This window comes from Typopeltis vanoorti, chromosome 3 (genome assembly GCF_054136105.1).
Source record: "Typopeltis vanoorti isolate ZY-2024b chromosome 3, IOZ_Tvanoo_1.0, whole genome shotgun sequence".
NCBI classification, from domain to species: domain Eukaryota; kingdom Metazoa; phylum Arthropoda; class Arachnida; order Uropygi; family Thelyphonidae; genus Typopeltis; species Typopeltis vanoorti.
This window is the reverse complement of record NC_143551.1, coordinates 5,475,952-5,497,390: the sequence shown is the minus strand read 5'-3', so window position 1 is coordinate 5,497,390 and position 21,439 is coordinate 5,475,952. Positions and strand designations below refer to the sequence as shown.

The 21,439-nt window shown below is 35.7% G+C and overlaps 1 protein-coding gene across 1 annotated transcript in view; it reads left to right on the top strand.

Annotated features, from left to right (window-relative positions):
• The window catches only part of LOC150107878 (GPI inositol-deacylase-like), a 208,894-nt gene that overhangs the window by 164,281 nt on the left and 23,174 nt on the right, over nt 1–21,439 (top strand). The window contains exon 9 of the mRNA XM_090415369.1: nt 7,739–7,791. Coding sequence (XP_090271495.1) covers nt 7,739–7,791 — 53 coding nt within the window. The remainder of the gene's footprint in view (nt 1–7,738; nt 7,792–21,439) is intronic.

Here is a 21,439-nt window from a genome sequence, read left to right as displayed (position 1 = left end):
CGATGCCGCGACAATGATATTATTCCATCTTTTCTGAAATTCAAAGAAAAGTTGCAATCGGCAAAGGCACATCGTATTTATCGATTGGCGAGTTTAGCGCTTCTTCGAGAACAAATCGCCGCTACTCGCATGGAGCTTAGTAAGCTAAACAGCTCTATCACAGCTCTACAACAAGAACTAATAAACGTATTAAATCCTGAAATATGGACGGTCCTACAGCACATCTCCGAAGTTGCAGCACAAAAAGAATTCACAAAAGTAAAAAGCAAACACCTAAAGAAATTTGAACTCCTACAACAGCGCCAACATACGAAGTCCCGACTGCAACTTCGACGAGACCACGTGGTCGTAAACCTATCATCGGAAACACTCACTGAAGAATCCAAGAATGCTCTCAGTTTAGGACATAACTTTGCCGTCACGCCCAAACAAATTCCTAAACTAGAAATTATGATGAAAGTAGAACGGGGTATCCACGATCTTCTGCCAGCAATGGCCAATTATGTGCGACTAGATATAGCAAATATTATAAACAAGGCTAAGCCTCCAAAAAGCAATATACCACGTAAGCAAATAACTGCCCTAAAAAAGTTATATAATAATAAAAATGTTATTACAAAAGCCGATAAAGGAAATGCAACAGTCATCATGAATAAAGAAGAGTATAACAGAAAAATGCAAGATCTCATGTGACAGTTCCACATATCAAATTATACATCGAGACCCTACGATGTCACAAAAGTCCGAAAACTACTGAAAAAAGTGACATCATGGCCCAAGGAAATCATCAGGTAAATAAAACCAATTCATGTTAAAACACCCCGTATTTATGGATTACCAAAAATCCACAAAACTAATATTCCCCTACGCCCCATAGTTGATAGCATAGATAGTCCCACAGTCCCACATATAAACTGGCCCGGCATTTAGCTAAGTCGCTTTCCCCTCTTACTGGCAACTCCTCTACTTTTGTAAAAAATTCAATCCATTTCAAAACACTGGTTAAAAATCTAATCCTAAAAGATTCAGACATAATGGTTAGTTTCGATGTCACCTCCTTATTTACCAATGTACCACTTATAGACACTCTTGATTTAATCAAGTCTAAATTTCCCCCAGATATTTTTGAATTATTTCAATTTACCATGAATGCAGGTTACTTTACATGGGGGGGGAAATTCTACAAACAGATTAATGGTACTGCTATGGGTTCCCCCCCTCTCTCTCCCATTAGCAAATTTTTACATGGAACATTTTGAAAACAAAGTACTTACCACAGCTACATACAAGCCACAAGTGTGGTTGCGCTATGTAGATGATGTGTTTGCCATCTGGCCCCATGGACAAGACACTTTGGATGCTTTTGTCACCTACCTAAACAGCCAACACCCCAAAATTCACTTCACAGTAGAAAAAGAATCAAATAACTGTTTACCATTTCTTGACACATTAGTCACCCACCTTTCAGATGGATCAATAGCTTTTCTATTTACAGAAAGCCTACACACACAGGAAGATACCTACATAAACAATCACATCATCATCCAGTCTAACAGTACGGCATTTTAAAAACACTTACACACAGAGCCAGAGCCATTTGTTCTAACGATACAGCTCTGGCCACTGAACTCTAGTACCTGCGCCATACGTTCTTAGCCAACGGCTACAATCCCTACAAAATAGATAAAATACTACATAGGCTCATTACTCTGCCCTCCCCTAATACACAAGAATACAACACGACCATTTCTATTCCCTATATCAGAGGTACATCAGAAAAAATAGCCAAAGTATTGTTGAAACATGGCCTTCGCGCCACCTTCAAACCTCATGTCAAACTGGCAACTCTGATCCGCTCGCCTAAGGATAAACTTCACCCTTTAGCACACCCAGGAGTGTATGAAGTTCCATGTGACTGTGACTTGGCGTATTATGGGTAAACAGGAAGATCAGTGAACATCCACCTGGAAGAACATGAAAGACACATTCGCTACTATTACTATGGCAAGTCGGGACTGGCAGACCACGCTTTGGACACTCCTTCACACAGGATTAGATGGAGGAAAATGAATGTGCTATTTAGGAGTCGTTATAAATCTGAAAGATTATTTTTTGAGTCAGCAATGGCTTTGAAGAATTCTCCCAACTTTAACAAATATGGTTGCATTAATTTGCCAAATATTTGGGAGACGGTTATCCTAAGAAAAACTCCTGGATGACTGCTGTTTTTTTTTTTTCCCCGTTAGAGAGCGCCAAAAATAGGACTTTAGATCTTTTGTCTCTTGCAATTATATTGTTTCACTCACTCACTGTCGCGTTTACTTGTGTGTTGTGCTCTGATGATGTTGAGTTGAAAATCAGCGAAATATAAGCATTAATAAAACATCTTTGTTGAAAAAAAGTGTTTGTGGTGTTGTTAATACCGTGAAAAATAAGTCATGAATAAGAATGGAGGGCTTTGGAAGGCAATGACACTAATGGTTTTGAAAGCATATGGTAGGGTAGAGGTCAGTAAGACAGGATATTTAGTGGGGTGTTGCTACACGCCATGGAATACAGAGGGTGGGGAGCATGAGATGTTTAGGCAGTTGAGCTCGGCAAGTGCAAGAAGAATGATTGTTATGGGAGATTTTAACTACAGCAGTAGCTGGTAAGAGGAAAACTGCATTTTCCTCTTCCCAGCTACTGTATAGGAGAGGTACGAGAGGTATTCCCAGTGCCCATTCATTGTCAGTGCACTTGCAATGTAACTATTCTACCTCTGTTGGAGACAGTGATCATGTGGTATCTACAAAGCACGAAATTATGAACAGCTGAAGAGTATACTAAGTTCAGTGGATTTGGGATTGGTTGCTTGTTGGGAAAAATATCAACAGTGCATGGGAAGCGTTTAAAACATACTTAAATGATGCAATATCAGAATGTGTTCCAAGAGCTCAAAGAATAAATAGGAAGGAATCAAATGGATGGGTAATTTTATTATGCAAGAGATTCGTAAGAAATGGGTAATGTGGAAGGAATATCGTGTGCATGAGGTTGATGTCCATTTTGAAAATTATCAGCAGCAGGCTAGAAGAGTCGCACTGTTTTACCGAAGCTAAGTGTGAATATGAAAAGAAACGGGCTCTGCAAACCAAAGACAGCCCACAAGAATTTTGTCGATATTCAGTAAGTAAAAGAAAGAATATAAAAACATAGCTCTTCTAAATGCAGATGGTGTGAAGGTGACAGATGCAGAAGAGGTTGTTCAAGTAATAAGTGCCCATTTTGTTAAAAGCTATCAACCTGGTGTATGCACCATTGAGCTCACTGCTACCTCTTCACTGGATGAAGAAACTTGTGTATGAAGATGAGGTATTAGAGCTGTTGCACAAAGTGAATAAGAATTCAGCAATAAGGACTGATGGGGTATCAGCGCAGGTGTTAAAAGAGACTTTAGCTGTGAACTAGTTATTCCTTTGACCAGGCTGTATAATCTGAGACCCAGAACAGGGAAGATGTATGGTAATTTCATTGCACGAACGTGGTGCAAAGACTGATGTATCCAACTATTGACAAATTAGTATATCAGCAGTTGTGAAGATTTGGGAAAAATTGGTTCGGGCTCCGCATTCAGAAATGGGTTGACAGTGAATCTCTACTTCACAATGAACAGCATGGGTTTACTCAGGGAAGATCATGTTTTAGCAACTTGCTCACATTCTATAATAATGTTACTACTGAACTAGACAAGAGGAAAGGATATACCTTGATACTTTTGGATCTTGCTAAGGTTTTTGACAGAATACTGCATGCTGTTTCAAAGTCAATAAATGTAATATGTGTTTCAAATTGTATTCTCATCTTTTCTAAATCCATTTTGTACTTTTAAAATAAAGCCTTCAGAATATTTTATTAGTTTGTTATTTAAAACTCGGCTATATATTTTATAACAGGAATTTAGAATATTTATACCTCTATAATTTTTAGGGTAATCTCTACTACCTTTTTTTAAAATAGGGATCACTATTACTTTTATCCATATTGGTGGGTTACTTGTTGAATAGATTTTATTTAAAAATAATAAGAAAGTTTCTTTGAACCTTATTATTCCAGCATATTTATATAATTTTAAACCTAACTTATCTTCTCCAGGTGATTTTCCATTTCTTGTTTCTTTCAGGCTGATTTCTAATTCTTCTTTAGTTATTTCCTTTTCATTAAATGTTTGCCAGTTATCTTTTTTAAAATATTTATCCACCCAGAAAGAAATTTATATAAAAGAAAGAAAGAAATATATAGAAATTTAGGAATTCCTCTAATTTCAATTTGGTGCTTAATTTTACGCTTTCTTTAGCATTTGTACTTAAATGTTTCAAAAAATATTATGTACATCGGGCCTTATTTTATATAAATCATGTTCTAAATTAGAAACAAATTTGTTCCATGATTCTCTGTCTTTTTCTAACTTCTCTATTAGGGATGGCTCTTATTCTGTTATATTTTTTTTCATCATCGAATCTTTTATTCTTTTATCATTTATGATATACTTCTTTTTCATTTTGATTATTTCTTTGATTGTATCATCCCATATCTTCAGTTTTTTCTTTTTATTCTTTGAACTCTTAGGACACATACTGATATTGCATCATTTAAATATTTTTTAAATGCTTTCCATACACTGTCGATGTTCTTCCCATCCAGGAGCTGATCCCATTCCACTGAACTTAGTATACTCTTCAGTTGCTCATAATTTCCTGCTCTATGGTTCAGTATATAACATTTTCTGAATGGAACATTTATAAACTTAGTTACTTCTGAAGTAAGTACCACATGATCATTGTCAAACGCAGGCAGAGTAGTTACGTTGCAAGTGCACTGACAATGAATGAGTTTAAGGAGCGGTATGATAGGTATTGTGTATTTAAAGGTTAGTGTGGGTTCTGACTCCATTGATATACCCATATGAACCAGAAGACCAAATACAAAGCATACACTCAAGCTTATTGGATGTGTAAAGGCCCAAAAATCTCGATGATAAAGCATGCTATTCATAGAATATAGCTAGACCAATGCTGCAGAAAATTCTCAAGGAAGATTTTTTTGATATTTCTGTAGAACGTCTGTTGGACTCAAAATGAACTGAAGTGAAATTGATTAGAATCCGTTTGTTCTTCGTTTCAATTTTGTAAACTAAGACAGGAAATTTATTCCTCAGGAAGTCTATCAAGAATTATTATTATTCAGCCCTCCATGGAGTCAAAAGACTCGACGTGGAAGGCCCTTTCTAAGAAACACATCTATCAAGACTCATCGAGGGAGGTCCCTCCTAGGAAACACAATGTCTATCATACCACTCCTTAAATGCATTGACCGTTCTTGCTCCCACCACTCCATCAGGCAATGCATTCCATTGTTCAACCACCCTCCATACAAAGAAACCACTCCTCACACTCTTTCTCACAGTTTCCTTTCGTAACTTCCAGGGATGGCCCCTTGTAATGACTCCTTCCTGCTCTTCAACCAAGCAAAAGAACTCCCCAATGTCAACCCTGTAACCACCTCTCAACAGTTTAAAAGTCTCAATCATATCACCCCCTCTCCTTCTTCTATCCACCAAAGTCTGCAGTCCACACTCCCTCAGCTGATCCTCATAACTACCATTGTACAATCCTGAAATCATCTTTGTTATCTGACTCTGTACCCTTTCCACAGTTAATTTATCCCTTCAAATCCTGGGGACCAATCCGAGAACAATAGTCTAAGTGTGGTCTGATCAGAGTCTTATACAACGGAATGATAACCCTTTTATCTCTACAGGTCAGTGTCCTTCTCATTATTGCTTTGCAATATGTCCTCTAAATTTCAAGTTTCTATCAATCATCAACCCCCACTACTTCCTCCAGTTTAACTCCTACCATAGAGTTTGCAGCGTCCCATCGATGTGTCCTAAACCTCAAGACCTTACATTTTGTGCATTGAACTGATAATCCCATTCATTTGCCCATCAGTTTAGCTCAGGGGTCGCCAAACTTCTTTGACCGTCGACTCCTTGACTTTTTATCAACCCCCTCTATTTTACTATTATGTAATTATAATAGGACAAGCAAAAAAGACGTTTATGTGAGTTTTTAGATTGTTTATTTATTAGTTATTACAGTGTTTATTGTATGTATAATATAGTATATATTATTATATTACTTTTACTACTACTATTACTATCACTAGTAATATCAATGGTATTACTAGTGACATTAATAAACTACTGGTATTAATATCACTGGTATTACTACCAGCCCTGCTGAACTCTTCAACATAGAGAAGTTTAGTTCGTGAATGGATAACGATTGGATTATAATATGTATATTGATGAATTTTAGAACATTAACACTCACTTGTATGTCGATGCGCAAAAATGAGACTGGGATCAACACGTGCGCAGTTCTTATTTACTTATACTTACATGTATTCAATCTCGCTCCCACCTTGCCGGCCAGGCAGGAACCACCCCATCCGTTTATTGGTGAATACCTCATTCTAGCCCACTTGATTGGCCTCCATAACTATTTTCATGACCTCGCTCCATCTTACAATTCCTATTCATGTCACTTTTCCCACGATTCACTCTTAATTGCGTTGTCATTCAGGATGGAAGTAATCCAAGTTAACCGAATTAAATATTACCCATATAATAATGTCTTATATTTTTCTATCGACTCCTAACAATGTTATATCGACCCCTGAGGGTCGATATCGACCACTTTGGCGACCACTGGTTTAGCTTATTCAAATCCTCTTGCAGGGCTACCATATCTGCACTATTACTAATAACCCTTCCCGGCTTTGCATCATCTGCACAAAACTAATGATTTTGGTCATTAGAAAAATCCTTATCATGAAAGACAAATACTTCTGTATAGTGTGGTGTTGCTTTTGAAAATGTTGTCAGATGCTGCTTAGTTAAAGATAATGGTTGGCAATCCATTAACTGTTATTGATAAGTAATACAGAGAAAGGATAAATACCTTTTTTGTGCCTACACTTATAGTAGTGTTTTTGGGAGGAATAACATTGAGGGCAACAAGAGAATATTTTGATATTTGCCTTTTATATTCCTTTCTTTAGGGATGGGATGGATAAATCACTTGCTTTACTGCTGATCCTGTCTTGATTTCCAGGTTCAAGTTACAAACATATACAACTCCTGATTGGCATGGCTTGTCAGCTCACACAGTGAGAAAATGTATGCAGACACATTGATTTCACATTTTGCTGACAATTAGTTTGACTGCATGATCAACAGATAGCTCCAGATTATTTTTTGTGTGGCTATTTAAAAAAGTTTATGTTAATAAATAGAAAACACTAGTTGACCTAAAGAATAGCAAAACAATAAGAATAGTTTTAATGGTAGTGATAGCAAATATTGTGAGAAGTTAGAGGTTTGAAGCAGTGAAAAAAAGATATTGTTTACCATAAGTAGTGTAACAATACATAGTAAATGTTGTTGTATAAAGGTTGTATTATCATTATCCCTTTCAAAAATTATTACCAATGTGGAATGGTGTTGATGGTCCATTCTACATGTAATTCAGGTTCTAATTTAAATTTTGAATTGTATTAAATTTCACTCTTAGATGCACTATCATTCTATCCCCACTTTTTAATAGTAATCCATTATTGCTTCTTATTGTCAAGTTTATTACTTAGTGCTAGTAACGTTGGAGTAATCCTGTGAAATTGGTGTTTTCATTTATAGACTACATCCATTCCAGAAGTATGGAGTTCAGTTGATCATTTGTGTCTCATGTGGTAAGTGCATTTTGTTTGTGTGAGAGAGAGAATTTATATTCATGGACATACGTCTTTTCTGTTGAATTTTTCTTTTAATTAAATTATATATTAGCTTAATTTGGAAGCTGGAATTAATATTTGTGTGATTCTGTTAGCATTAAACTCTTCTATATTTTGCAAATTGTCATAATCAACATTAAATACATTGACCACTTACAAAAACATTGCAAATGGTCAGTGTATTTAGCACTCTTGTAAAATTGATTTTTATCTTACTTAAGTATAAAGAGCTAATAAGCTTCATTTCGGCAATGAAAACATTACTAAAATTAAGGGGATATTAAATCCCACATAGTTTTAAAACCGAATAAGAAACTCAAAGATAGGAATCAGAGAGTTTCTTGCCGAATATAGTAAACTATAAAGTATCGGCGAACACTAGCATTAGCCAATGCAAGTGATCCTAGTACGTGGTACAATCTCGGGCAACTCGTTGCAAAGGTGAGTAAAGTTCAGATCGCTATTCTTAGGTATTTTCCATAATGTAAAAACACATTTCCTAGGAAATGTATGCTGTTATTACATTATGGAGGGAGGTCACCACCCAGACCGGTTTCAGCCTTTTTTGAGGCTTCATCAGTGAGTGGCTCTCTGATTCCTATCTTTGAGTTTCTTATTCGATTTTAAAACTATGTGGGATTTAATATCCCCTTAATTTTAGTAATTGATTTTTATCTGTTTTATTGTGTTTTTTTCCCTTAGAAAATTAGTGTTTTATAGTGTATTAGTATAGATTTTTGTGTTTTAGAGCAGGATTCTGCAACGTTTTCAGGCTCATGCACCACATTCAATTTTTATTTTTAATAATTGGGCTGCAAGCATTTAATTAGGAGAAAATAGTGATTGAAAAAAATACTTAAGTTATCAATTTTTATTATATCAATCTTCATCATCATCAAATTCCTGCCATGTACCCTCAAGGGGTGTATAGGATATGACAGTACTACATGAAAAAATTACATCATTACTAACTTCCTATCTACAATTTTCCTCCAAATCAGTCTGTTACTTGTCAAGACTCCAACATTATCATATCTTATATTTCTATCGTCTAAGGCACTTTGTACCGTATCAATCCACCTATATCTTGGTCTTCCTCTAGGTCGTTTTCCTGCCAACCTGGCAGAGAACACTTGTTTTGCTAATCTTTCCTCTCCCATTCTATTTAAGTGACCATACCACCTGAGATTAGCTCTGCTAACGCATTCCTGGATGCTGACAATGTCAAGTTCTTTCCTAATATCCTCATTTTTAATATGATATTGGCATTGATGCCATCTGTTCATGCCTCGAATCTTTCTCAGGACTCTCATATCTGCGGTCTCTAGTCTTTGGTCAAGTGTTTTACTTCTGACCCAGCTCTCAGATCCATAAGTTAAAACTGGTTTGAACACTTTCTTGTATACAGCTAATTTAGTGTTCCAACTAATTTCTTTCTTATTCCATATGAATTTATTCAATTGACTTCCCACCATACCAGCTTTGCTGATTCTGTTGTCTATTTCTATATTTAATTTACCATCTTCAGTAAAAATTGTGCCTAAGTAGCTGAAATGTTTTACTTGTTCCACAGGTTCTCCATTCACAACACAGTTGACATTTTCAATGATTCTGCCTATTTTCATTGTCTTTGTCTTTTTATTGCTGACCTTCATACCATATCTGTTACAACAGCTATTCAATTTAGTCAGAGAATCTTGCAGACTTGTAGCGGATTTAGTTAGAAGTATAACATCATCCACATAAAGCAAAGAGCTGACATTAACATCTCCAATTTTGATATCATGTTTAATACCACTTTCCTTCATAATGTGATCCATATAGATAATGAATAACAGCGGGGATAATGTACATCCTTGTCTCACACCAGATTTAACATTAAACCATCTTCCTGTACTTCCTTCAATTCTAACTGCTGACTTACAACTCAAATAAAGACTAAGTATTGCTTGATATAAGGCCCCATTGACACCATATAACTGCAGCATATTGAATAGCTTCTCTCTTGGCACCTTGTCATATGCCTTTTCCAAATCGACAAAACTTAAATACAGATCTTTGTTGTATTCCCATGCTTTCTCGACTATTTGTCGTAAAGTGAAGATCTGATCCTGACAGCCTCTATTTGGCCTGAATCCAGCTTGTTCTTCACCAAGCTTTTCTTCCACAATTCTTCTCAACCGTTTCTCAAGTATACTTGCATAGATCTTGCCAGGAACACTCAGTAGGGAAATACCTCTGTAATTCTCATATTCAGTTTTATTTCCCTTTTTATATATGGGTACTATGAGAGCTCTACTCCAATCATCGGGAATTCGTCCCTCTGTCCAGGCTTTCTGAACTATGCAGTGCAGCCACTGTAAGACTTTTATACCACCATACTTCAGCATTTCTGGTCGAATATTATCTACTCCTGCTGACTTTCCACATTTCAAGCCTTTGGTGGCTTTTTCTACTTCAAGTATGGATATGTATTCCTGACTGCATGCCTGGTCAGTGTTTTTTATCACTGTGCTGTCATCACTGCTTGTTTCATTTAGCAGTTTTTCAACGTAATTACTCCATACTTCAAGGATATCTTTTTCTCCTGTTTTCATATCACCTTTATCATCTCTAACTCCTTTTACAGCACTCTTTCCTCCATTCCTAAGCTTCTTCAACAACCTCCAGAATATTTTGCTACCTTCTTGATATTTATTTTCTATATTCTTGGCAAAGTCCTCCCATGACTTTTGTTTAGCTAGTTTTACACACTGTTTAGCTTTCTTACATTTGTCTCTGTATTCTGTAAGAGTAAAAGCTGACTTATTTGCCAGGAACTTTTGATATGCTTTCTTCTTTTCCTTCGCTGCCTCTTTAACTTCCTGTGTCCACCAGGGAGTTCTGATTTTTTTATCCTTGCACAGAACCTCACCACATGCCTCTCTGGCAGAATCAATCAATGTTTTCTTCAGAGTTTGCCACAATCTCCAAGGTTTGATTCCTGTTCTCAAACTCTTTCATTTTCTTTTCAATAATCTTTGTGTATTTTAGTCTACAGTTCACATCTGAGAACTGCTCAACTTTTATTCGCTTTAAAACTTTCTTACATGTTATTCTTTTCAATATGAAATTCAATTTTATCCTGCTCAAGACTAAATAGTGATCACTTCCAATTTCAAATCCTCTGTACACTCTGGTGTCCTGCACCAGAGAGAAAACATCACTGTCAACAATAACATAGTCAATGAGACTTTTCTTATTCCTAGCCTCTTCTCTCCCTGTGAATTTGTGCACATTTTTATGTTGGAACATGGTGTTAGTAATAACCAGTCCATGTCCTGAGCAGAAATCCAACAGATATTTGCTCTTTTCTCCAAATCTCTCACAATCATTTCCTACTCTGCTATTTAGATCCCCAACAAGGACCAACTTTTCCTTTTTCATTGTGTCAGTTGCTTTTTCTAAAGCCTCAAAAAATTCCTCCACTTCTACCTTAGTAGAACCTTCTGTGGGACCATAGGCACAAATAAGTGTCATTGTCCAGTTCCCCATTCTCATATTTGCCCACATTACTCTATTTGTGCACATTTGTGCACTTGAGACTGACTGCCATTCAAGAAGTTTAGCCTCATATTTTGTGTTGAATTCTATGGCTACTCCTTCTTTTCCTTGATTGTCATTGCCTGAATATAACATTTTGTATTTATTGCTCAGAAAGATCTCACCAGTTTTGGTCTTTTTTGTTTCGGTCACCCCTATTATGTCGATCTGGTACTTATCTAATTCCTCAGCTAGCTCCATTTCTTTGCCATTCAGGCTTCATACGTTGATAGTACCGATCTTTAACTCTGGTGATGTTGAGTTGGGGTTTGTTTTCAGATTTGTTCCAGTAGCTGACTTTTCGCTGTTCGCCCTGGTCTAGTGAAAACAACGGGGGCCTTGTTTAAACAGGCGACGCCCCAGCCGACATGAAATTTTGTCATGTTGTACCATCATTTTTTATTTTGGTTTAATCAATAAGGATACAATTTGGTCGGCTAAATCCCAAATTGCCAGCCCATCCTCGTTCGTTCAGTATCAAAGTAGATACCCAACAGGGTGCACCACGAGAAGGTGAGGATTGGACATTAGGTCAGAAGCCCTGGTCGGTTCTTCGCATTCCTTTAAAGGCTATGTGGAGGTCTCCTCTCAGTTATACAGCTTTGACGAGCATGAAAATTAAACTCAATGAAAATTATTATCACGTAAAAAAAATGTAATAGGGTTTATGCATCCTAAGAGGTGTGTCTCCCTGCTTAATGTGACTTTTGTGATTGTTTTCCGTTAGCCAGATTATCTATATCTACTTTATAACCTGAGGTGCAAAATCGAATTGAAGCATGCAAATGTTTATCAGTCAGTCCAGAAGAAAATTTATTTTTTCTAAAACTCATGGCAGAAAATGCTTGTTTTCAAATGTATGTGCTTCGAAATGTGACTATCATCTTCTTTGCAATACTAATTAATCCTTCAAATTTTTTTTGGTAAGCATCAATAAAATTTTTGGATATTTTCTAACGAAAATACATTCTTTATTGTTTCATTGTGTAGTAATTCCAAAACGTCCATCTATAGTTGGTTTGGTACGTCATCAATGTCGACATTAAAAGGGTTCAAAAATAATCACATTTCGATGCTATTTTTATGAAAATTCCGTTTGTAAATCTTAGTGATACCATCAAAAGTTTCCTTTTGTGTTTGTGATCCAACTGTAGATGCAGATTTGCAACGTATATAATGATGTAGATTTTCTTCCATAATAGTTTTATGGAAGAAAATCTACATCATTACAAAATTAAATTCTTCCATTTAATTTATTATTCTTATCATAAAATGTATGATTTAAATAATTCAACATACGGACCACATACCATTTAAGTATGATCAACCTTTTATGGGCTACCAAAAATGCACATTTGGGCCGCCGGTTGCCTACCCCTGTTTTAGAGTATTTAGTGTTTTATAAGATATTGCTATTAAGATATTGCAATATTAAACATAGTTTAAAACTGTATTGTGCCAAAAAATGGCACAAGAAATGTAATACTAAGAAGATCAGCAAAGTAGAGAATAAGAAAGTTTGCCCCATGAAGGAGGTTATTGAAGATGTTAAGTAGGATATTGAAAATGATTTCACTTCCAAAATTGTGAAGTTAAAGCAGGTTATTAGATGATGCAGGAATTACAGAAAGGCGAGCAGCATTTAAACGAACATAGGGAAGATATAAAACAGCAACACATGGAATCAGGTAAATTAATAAGTAACAAAGATGAGGTAAGTAATGTTGATTGTAAAAAGAATATTATTTGGTATTGGCGTCTATCATAGAACATGCTATTGATGATTGGGTTGTAACTTCAATTTTTCCCAGAACAAAAATTAAAAATATAGCATGCAATTGAAAAACAGAAAATAAAAGTAAAAGATCATAATTGTTGTAGGTACTAACAACTTAACTAGTGATAAGTTCAGTATGAGAAAGCATATGAATGGGTTGTTGGAAGAAGCTAGAGCTAATAGTGAGAAGATGAAAATTGTAAGTATATTACTTAATACAATAAAAATTAATTAAAAAGGGTGATTTGATGTGTGGGCTATGTAGAAGGAATGAATGCAAGATTTTGGATATGTGGAGTGAGTTTGAGGGAAGATTAGATTTGTATATAAGGGACAGCCTACACTTAAATGTGTTTGGCATGGCATCAAGAGTCTCGAAAAATTATTAATTAATATGAGACCTAACACAGAGAGCCAGAGAAACTGAATTCTGATGGGAGGAATAGTGAGAATCTGTGTGTAAGGGCGGCAATGTTGGGTAACTGTGTTAATGATGGGAATGGGAATTATCATGGAAATGACTGAGGAGATAGTGATTTTGTATTTGTCGTCCAGATCCATCAAACATATACAAAGATGTCTTCATAAATAAGACACTAGATAAAACAGATCTACAAATTTTCCAGCTGTGTCACACAGACTACAGACAAGAGTATACAAATACCATGCAGGCAGTATATTATGTATATACACAAATGCTAGAAGTATCAGAAATAAAGGGGCAGAGTTTACTGCCTTGGTCAACATGTTCATACTTAGATCAGTGGTTCCCAAAGTGTGCGCCATGATTACAAAATTTTCATAATTTTATTTCCATTTTCAATTCAATGTGATAGAACGTGACATCTAGTGGACCTGGTGCAAACCAGTAACTCGCTTAATAAGTAAGTTACTGGTTTGCATCAGGTCCACTATAACTGTTTACAGAAGCCTCTGCAAATGGTTACTAGATGTGTGGACAGACTTATGTGTTCGTCGTACATGTTGTTTATTTTTTAACGGTATATATTAGAACACAGAAAAATAAGTAAATAATTAATTTATTAACTTATTGCTGATAATTAATAAATTAATTATTTACTTATTTTTCTGTGTTCTAATATATACTGTTAAAAAATAAACAACGGTTACTAGATGGTTTGCAGAAGCCTCTGCAAATGGTTACAAGATGCCGCTCTACAATAATTAAGTTTCTCGATTGTTTTAGTGGTTTATCGAACTTTCTCGGTACTTTGTGTTCATATATAAATAGCTGTCGGTTTCGCGCGGTCTTTGTGTTGAATTAGTTTTCAGAGATTGCATCAACTGAATATTGTTGTGATTTAGTCGAGTGAAGTTTTTGAAGTATTTGTTCTCGTATGTATTTTTAAAAATGGATCAGTTTTTACTAAACAGTAATAGGCATTGTGAGAGAGAAAATAAAGAGGGCCCACCATCAAATAGTGGCAAGAGTGTGAAGAAGTGTAAATATGAAAAATATGATGACAGTTATTTGGACTTTGGTTTTTTATTCGACAGAAGACAATGGTGAAGGGAGGCCGCAGTATGCACTGTGTATGACAGTTTTGGCACCAGAATGCATGCTACCAAGTAAGTTGAAACGCCATTTAGAAACCAATCATCCCAGCATGGTTAGTACATCTCGTGACTACTTTACCAGAAAGTTAAGAGTTAAATCAACAAAACGGTAGTTTTTATAAGCAGGCGTCAATACTAAGCAATGCTTTGCTAGCATCTTATAAGGTGGCAATCGCAAAATATAAGAAGCCTCATACCATCGCAGAAGAACTCATTCTACCGGCTGCTGTAGATATGGTGAACATTATGATTGGTGAGTCTGCTGGGAAGCTGCTTTCAAAAGTGCCTTTGTCCAATAACACCGTCAGTCGCAGAATATGGCACATAGCGGAGGACCTTGATGATCAATTAATTGTAAAAATAAAAGGGAAGGAATTTGAGTTGCAGCTGGATGTGGCCACAGATAATAATAATGATGCTCACTTGATTTTCTATGTACGGTTTATAGATGATAATTATGATAACATTGTAGAAGACCTTCGCTTTTGTAAAAGTATCACTGCTGGTGCTAAGGCTCAAGACTTGTTCGAGATTCTTGATACTTTTATATCCGAAAATAATTTGAAGTGGACTAAGTACGTTGGTGTACTGATTGTGCTATATCTATGTCTATGTGCTATATTCTATGTCTGGCTGTAATGGAGGATTGCAGACGCTTATTCAAAGCAAAGCCCCTGATGCACTGTTGACCCGTTGCGTTATTCACAGGGAAGCACTCGTATCAAAATATCTGAGTCCTACATTGAGTCTTAGAATATGTATTAAACTTTGTAAAAACTTGGCCATTGAAGGCAAGGTTTTTCAAAAAACTATGTGAGGATATAGGATCCGAGCACACATCTTTGTTGTGCTACAGCACTTCGCAATGGTTCTCTCGTGGTAATGTTTTGTCTCGTACGTTTGAACTGTGACAGGAAATTTATATTTTTCTTAAAGAGGAAGACCACAAATATACTGAAAATTTTGTGAATGAAGATTTTTTGGTAAAACTAGCATACTTATGTGATATTTTTGAAAAGATGAATGCTCTGAATCTCTCCCTGCAGGGATGCAACATGCACCTTTTAAAGTCGACTGAGAAAATTTCAGCTTTTATTGGAAAAGAAAAATGAATGAAGATGGAGGCAAAGAATGTTTCCCCTTGTTGCAACAGTTTTTGACCTCCAATGGAGTTGATTTCTCTTGAGGTATGAAATCCATTTTTGAAGAATACTTATCACAGCTTATCACCTGGTTTGAGAAATATTTTCAAAATGATAATATCGATAAATTTTCATGGATTCAAGATCCATTTAATGCCAGTGCTCCATCTGAATTTACTGCTGCAGAAGAAGATAATCTTATTGAGTTGTCTTGCGACAATACGTTGAAAACAAAATTTAGCAGCATGGAATTAACTGAATTTTGGATATCAGTAAAAGATGAATATCCCCTTCTGAGTGAAAAAGCTCAGAGAATTTTAATTCCATTAGTGACTTCTTATTTGTGCGAAGCCGGATTTTCGATGGTCGCTGTGATAAAAACTAAGTATTGTGCGAAATTCATTCAATGTAGAGAAGGAAATGAGTGTGGCTGTGTGCAGTTTGATTCCAAGATTTGAAAAAATGTGCAGTGATCAACAGGCTCATCCATCCCACTAATGATAATTAGTTGAATTTGTTCAATTACTTTTTTTTTTGTGATCTTAAATAAGTGTTTTATTTATTTTTACCTAACATTTTAATTAAAAAAAATTATTCACTATTTCGCAAAGTGTACTTGTTAATATTTGACATGGGCGCCTTGGGAAAACCTGGATTCATCAAGGGCGCCAAGAATTGAAAAAGTTTGGGAACCACTGCCTTAGATTGCGGGCACTAGTGAGATCTGACTATTAGAGACAGACATACTAACTGGTATTGAGCATAAAGGGTACAGTATTTTTAGGAAGGCCAACAGGATAGGAGAAGGGGGTATGTGTGTGTGTGTGTGTGTGCTGCTAATGATATTGGAGACTTGAATCCTGTTAGTGTTGAAACCAATGACTGTACTATTAGTAAGTTTTTTTCATCTGGCAGTGAGTTTGAAGCCATCTAGTGTGAGGTGGAGGTTAAAAAGATCAAATACACAGTGGGGTGTTGTTACAGATCTAATGGATCAGTTGGTTGAAAGTTTATTTTTCACTTGGTTAGACTATAATAAATTTAGTTTAATCCTTTATCCAAGTGTGAGCAAACAAAGTTTGCCCCTGAAAGTATCTTCAGGACGGGGTAAGGTAGTACAACACCGGGAAACTCGTTGCAAAGGTGGAGCAAGCCAACATCACTCCTATCTCATTACCTCCCGTAATGCAAAACACATCTCCTTACAGATATGTATAATGTTATGCATTAAGGGAAGGGCCACTACCCAGATTAGTTACCCACTGAAGGTCTCAATAAAGGTCGTAACTTGTCTGGGTAGTGGCCCTTCCCTTAATGCATAACATTATACATATCTGCAAGGAGATGTGTTTTGCATTATGGGAGATACTGAGATAGGAGTGATGTTAGCTTGCTCCACCTTTGCAATGAGTGGCCCGACAGTCCTGAAGATACTTTCAGGCACAAACTTTGTTTGCTCACACTTGGATAAAGGATTAAACTAAATTTATTATAGTCTAGCCAAGTGAAAAATAAACTTTCAACATCTTTCTCTAAATCCAGAGTAATTTAATAAAAAGGTGGCACACCGTTTGGCAACTCCTATAGGTAGAGATGACCTTGCTAATGCTTCTGCCTAGTATCTCCACTTGGGCCTGGCTCCCACTGAAGAGACTTCAATAAAGGTCGAAACTAGTCTGGGTAGTTCCCTTTAATGCATAACATTATACATATCCACAAGGAGATGTGTTTTGCATTATGGGAGATACTGAGATAGGAGTGATGTTAGCTTGCTCCACCTTTGCAAGGAGTGCTCTGGTGTTGTACCACCTTACCCCAGGCCTGAAGATACTTTCAGGCGCAAACTTTGTTTGCTCATACTTGGATAAAGGATTAAACTAAATTTATTATTAGGATCAATTGGTTGCAAGTGACAGAGAAAGGCATCACCAAATAAAGACAATTGGTGCAAGAAAGGTAATCATAATGAGGGACATTAGCAGTAAAATCTCATGAAGGATGAAACTTAATTTGTAAACAACGAATTTGTAATTAAGTTTAAGCAAAATATCCTACACACTAATAATACTAGTAGCGCACAACTTTTATCTGAATCCGGAACTCTTCTTACACACCGCCACTACTGTTGCCTCGCGAGCGCCCTCTTTATGATAGTACTACATGAAGAACTTACATTAATACTAACTTCCAATCAACAATTTTCCTCCAAATCAAAAATCAATCTGACATCTGTCAAGACTCCAACATTATCAGATTTTATATTTCTCTCTTCTAAGGCAATTTTTTAATGTATCAATCCATCTATATCTGGGTCTTTTTCTTGCCAACTTGTCAGAGAACACTTGTTTTGCTAATCTTTCCTCTCCCATTTCTGTTTAAGTGACCATGCCACCTGAGATTAACACATTCCTAGATGCTAACAGTGTCAAATTCTTTTCTAATATCCTCTTTTTAACACTTGGAATCCTATTGATCTAAATATACATTGATCATGCATGAACCCATAATCCCACCGATGTATAATTACATTGCTAAATTAAAATTTCTGAAAATAATAATGTATGCTTGAAATTCATTATCAGACTGCACTGTATTCAAATTTGAGCTTTCAGCTTCATTATCCATGAGGATGGTTGACTTTTATCAATAAAAATGGGAATTTATATTAGTATATCATAACGCCTGCCCATTGGCTGTGTCACTTATGATCGCACATGTTCATGTTTATATTACATCGCCGTCATAACTCTGGCTACTCCAATTTAAACAATATATAAGGGATTCACGACTCTTTTCTTGTCACCTGAGAGATCAGTTTGAATTTCTCTGTCACTATGGACAGACCAGGACCCAGTTGTGCCCAAAGCAGGGGTGTAAAACTGTTCTTGAGTGAACGCAAATTAGACAAATGCTCAAGGAAATAATACTCGATAACGAAGGATCTGAATTAGATGATTGGGCAGACAGTGATCCAGAACAAAAGGAAACAGATCTCCCACAAATGTGAGCCGCGAGTCAAGCGACAGTCACTTCGAATGGGGTGGCCAAATTCGAGGCTGTCCAGCGAGTCTTGTTCACGATCGCATGCGAGATTGTGGCATTTCTAAAACTGAATGGCGTAATTCAGTAATTTACCATTCAACTTTTGTGGCCAATAGTGGATAATTATAGTGATGTACACCCTTATGTAATATATTTTCATCATAATAATAACACACAAATTTATTTATAATTTTCATTATTTATGTAACATCTAAGCAATATTTCAAATGAATTTGTTGAATTTTGAACATTAAAGAATTAAATATAAGTAGAAACTAATTACAAAAAAATTAACTTTTTAATTTTTTTCAAAAACATTGATTTCTTGCAACCTGTTTCTGGAGCCCTGTTAATCATCATCATCATGCATATCAAGGATTTAGGCCTAGCATGGCCTGTTCATGCCTTAGAAGTCATCGTTGAATCATTTAAGAGGACGTCCTGGTTTTCTTTTTCCTAAAGGCTTGTACTTTAAGGCTTGTTTTGGTAATCTTTCTATTTTTATTCTTTGAACGTGTTCCATCCATTTATGTTTATATTTTTTAATTTTTTCCATTACTGATTCTTGGTTTAATTCTTTCATAATTTCTTCGTTTCTTTTGGATCAAATAGAGTATACTTTGCAGTTTTTCTCATAAACTTCATTTCTGCTGTTATTAATCTTTGTTTGTCTTTTTGTTTTATTGTCCAGATTTCACTTCCATACAATAAGACTGGTAGGGCTAATGTATTGTATACTTTTAGTCTGGTTTGTTTTTGAACTAGGTTTGGTTTAAATATAGAGTTAATTACACCTGTTATTTTTAAATATTTTGCTGTTTTTACATTTATATCTTTTTCATTTTCATATGTGATCATACATCCTAGGTAGTTAAATGAATTCACCTGTTCTAAGATCTTGTTATCTATTACTATCTTAGTTCTTGCTGGATCTTGTCCTTTAAAAGCCATAGTTTTTGATTTTTCTGTTGATATTATCATACCATAATCTTTGGCTATCTCATTTAGATCTAAAATAGCTTTCTGTAAGTTATCTTCAGAATTTGTAATTATTTTGTCATTGGCAAAAAGGAGAGTGTTTAAGTTCACAGTAGGAGAAAGTTTAATACCTTGATGGAAATTTTTATTCCATTTTATTATTATTTCATTTAGGTAAATATTAAAAAGAGTTGCTGAGAGGGGACATCCCTGTTTGACCCCTTGGTTTATCTCTCTCGTATATATGATAGATCATTAATTAAACATACAAACTTATTTAAATTAAGGGGATATTAAATCCTACATTGTTTTAAAACCGAATAAGAAACTCAAAGATCGGAATCAAAGAGTTTCATGCCGAATACAGTATAACTCTAAACGTATCGGCGACTACTAGCATAAGCTAAAGATTAATATCTATCCCCTTAATTTAAATAATGTTTTACATCACCAAAATGACGCCTGTTGGCTCTTTATTTTAAATAATTTATGGGTGCACCTTTTTGACAACTCGTATAGCAGAGTATATAAGTTCTTTTCACTATACCCTTAGTATTATACTTTGGTCTAGCTACTCACTGATGAGATCTCAATAAAGATTGAAACCGGTCTGGGTAGTGACCTCCCACCATAATGTATAACATCATACATCTCCTAGGAGATGGGTTTTACATTATGAAAAATACTAAGAATAGCTATCAGAACTTTCTCCACCTTTGCAACGAGTTGCCCTAGTTTGTACTACGTACTTGAACTACGTGCTTTAGCTTATGCTAGTAGTCGCCAATACGTTTATAGTTATACTATGTTCGGCTGAAACTCTTTGATTCCGATCTTTGAGTTTCTTATTCAATTTTAAAACAATGTGGGATTTAGTATCTCCTTAATTTAAATAATGTTTTACATCGCCGAAATGAAGCCTATTGGCTCTTTATTTTAAATAATACAAACTTATTTTTTTACTGACCATATCTAATGCATACAACATCTTACATTCTTTGCTTACCAGTTTTGCTGGCAAACTGTCTAGCTTTTTCAAGCCATAACGGAAAAGCATAAAAAAACTAGTAAATGCAAATTGAAAGGAACATAAAAAAACGTTGTAAACAATCTAGTAGCTAAGGTTACACGTTTCCGTGACAGAGACTATTCATTATCACGCATGCATATTTGTTGTAAACACGTAATGTGATTACTGGCTAGCTGTAGTTCAGATGGATTGAGAGAGAGGATCAGGTTTTTCCACAAACTGTTCAGAATAGTACTCTGATTTCTGTTGAGGTTTCCGCCGGTTATTAACACTATTGTGGCTTCCTTGAATAAATGATGTCTGTAGTCATCATCCAAATATGGCGTGGAACTGTTTTGCCACTCTATCGTGTGGTTAGATGTACAGAAATGATGTGCTAAGCCGGAAGAAATACTTCTGTTGTGGTTTACATCACCAGCATGTTCATTTTGTCTGGTCTCTAAACTCCGTGAAGTTTGTCCGATGTAGGCAAGACCA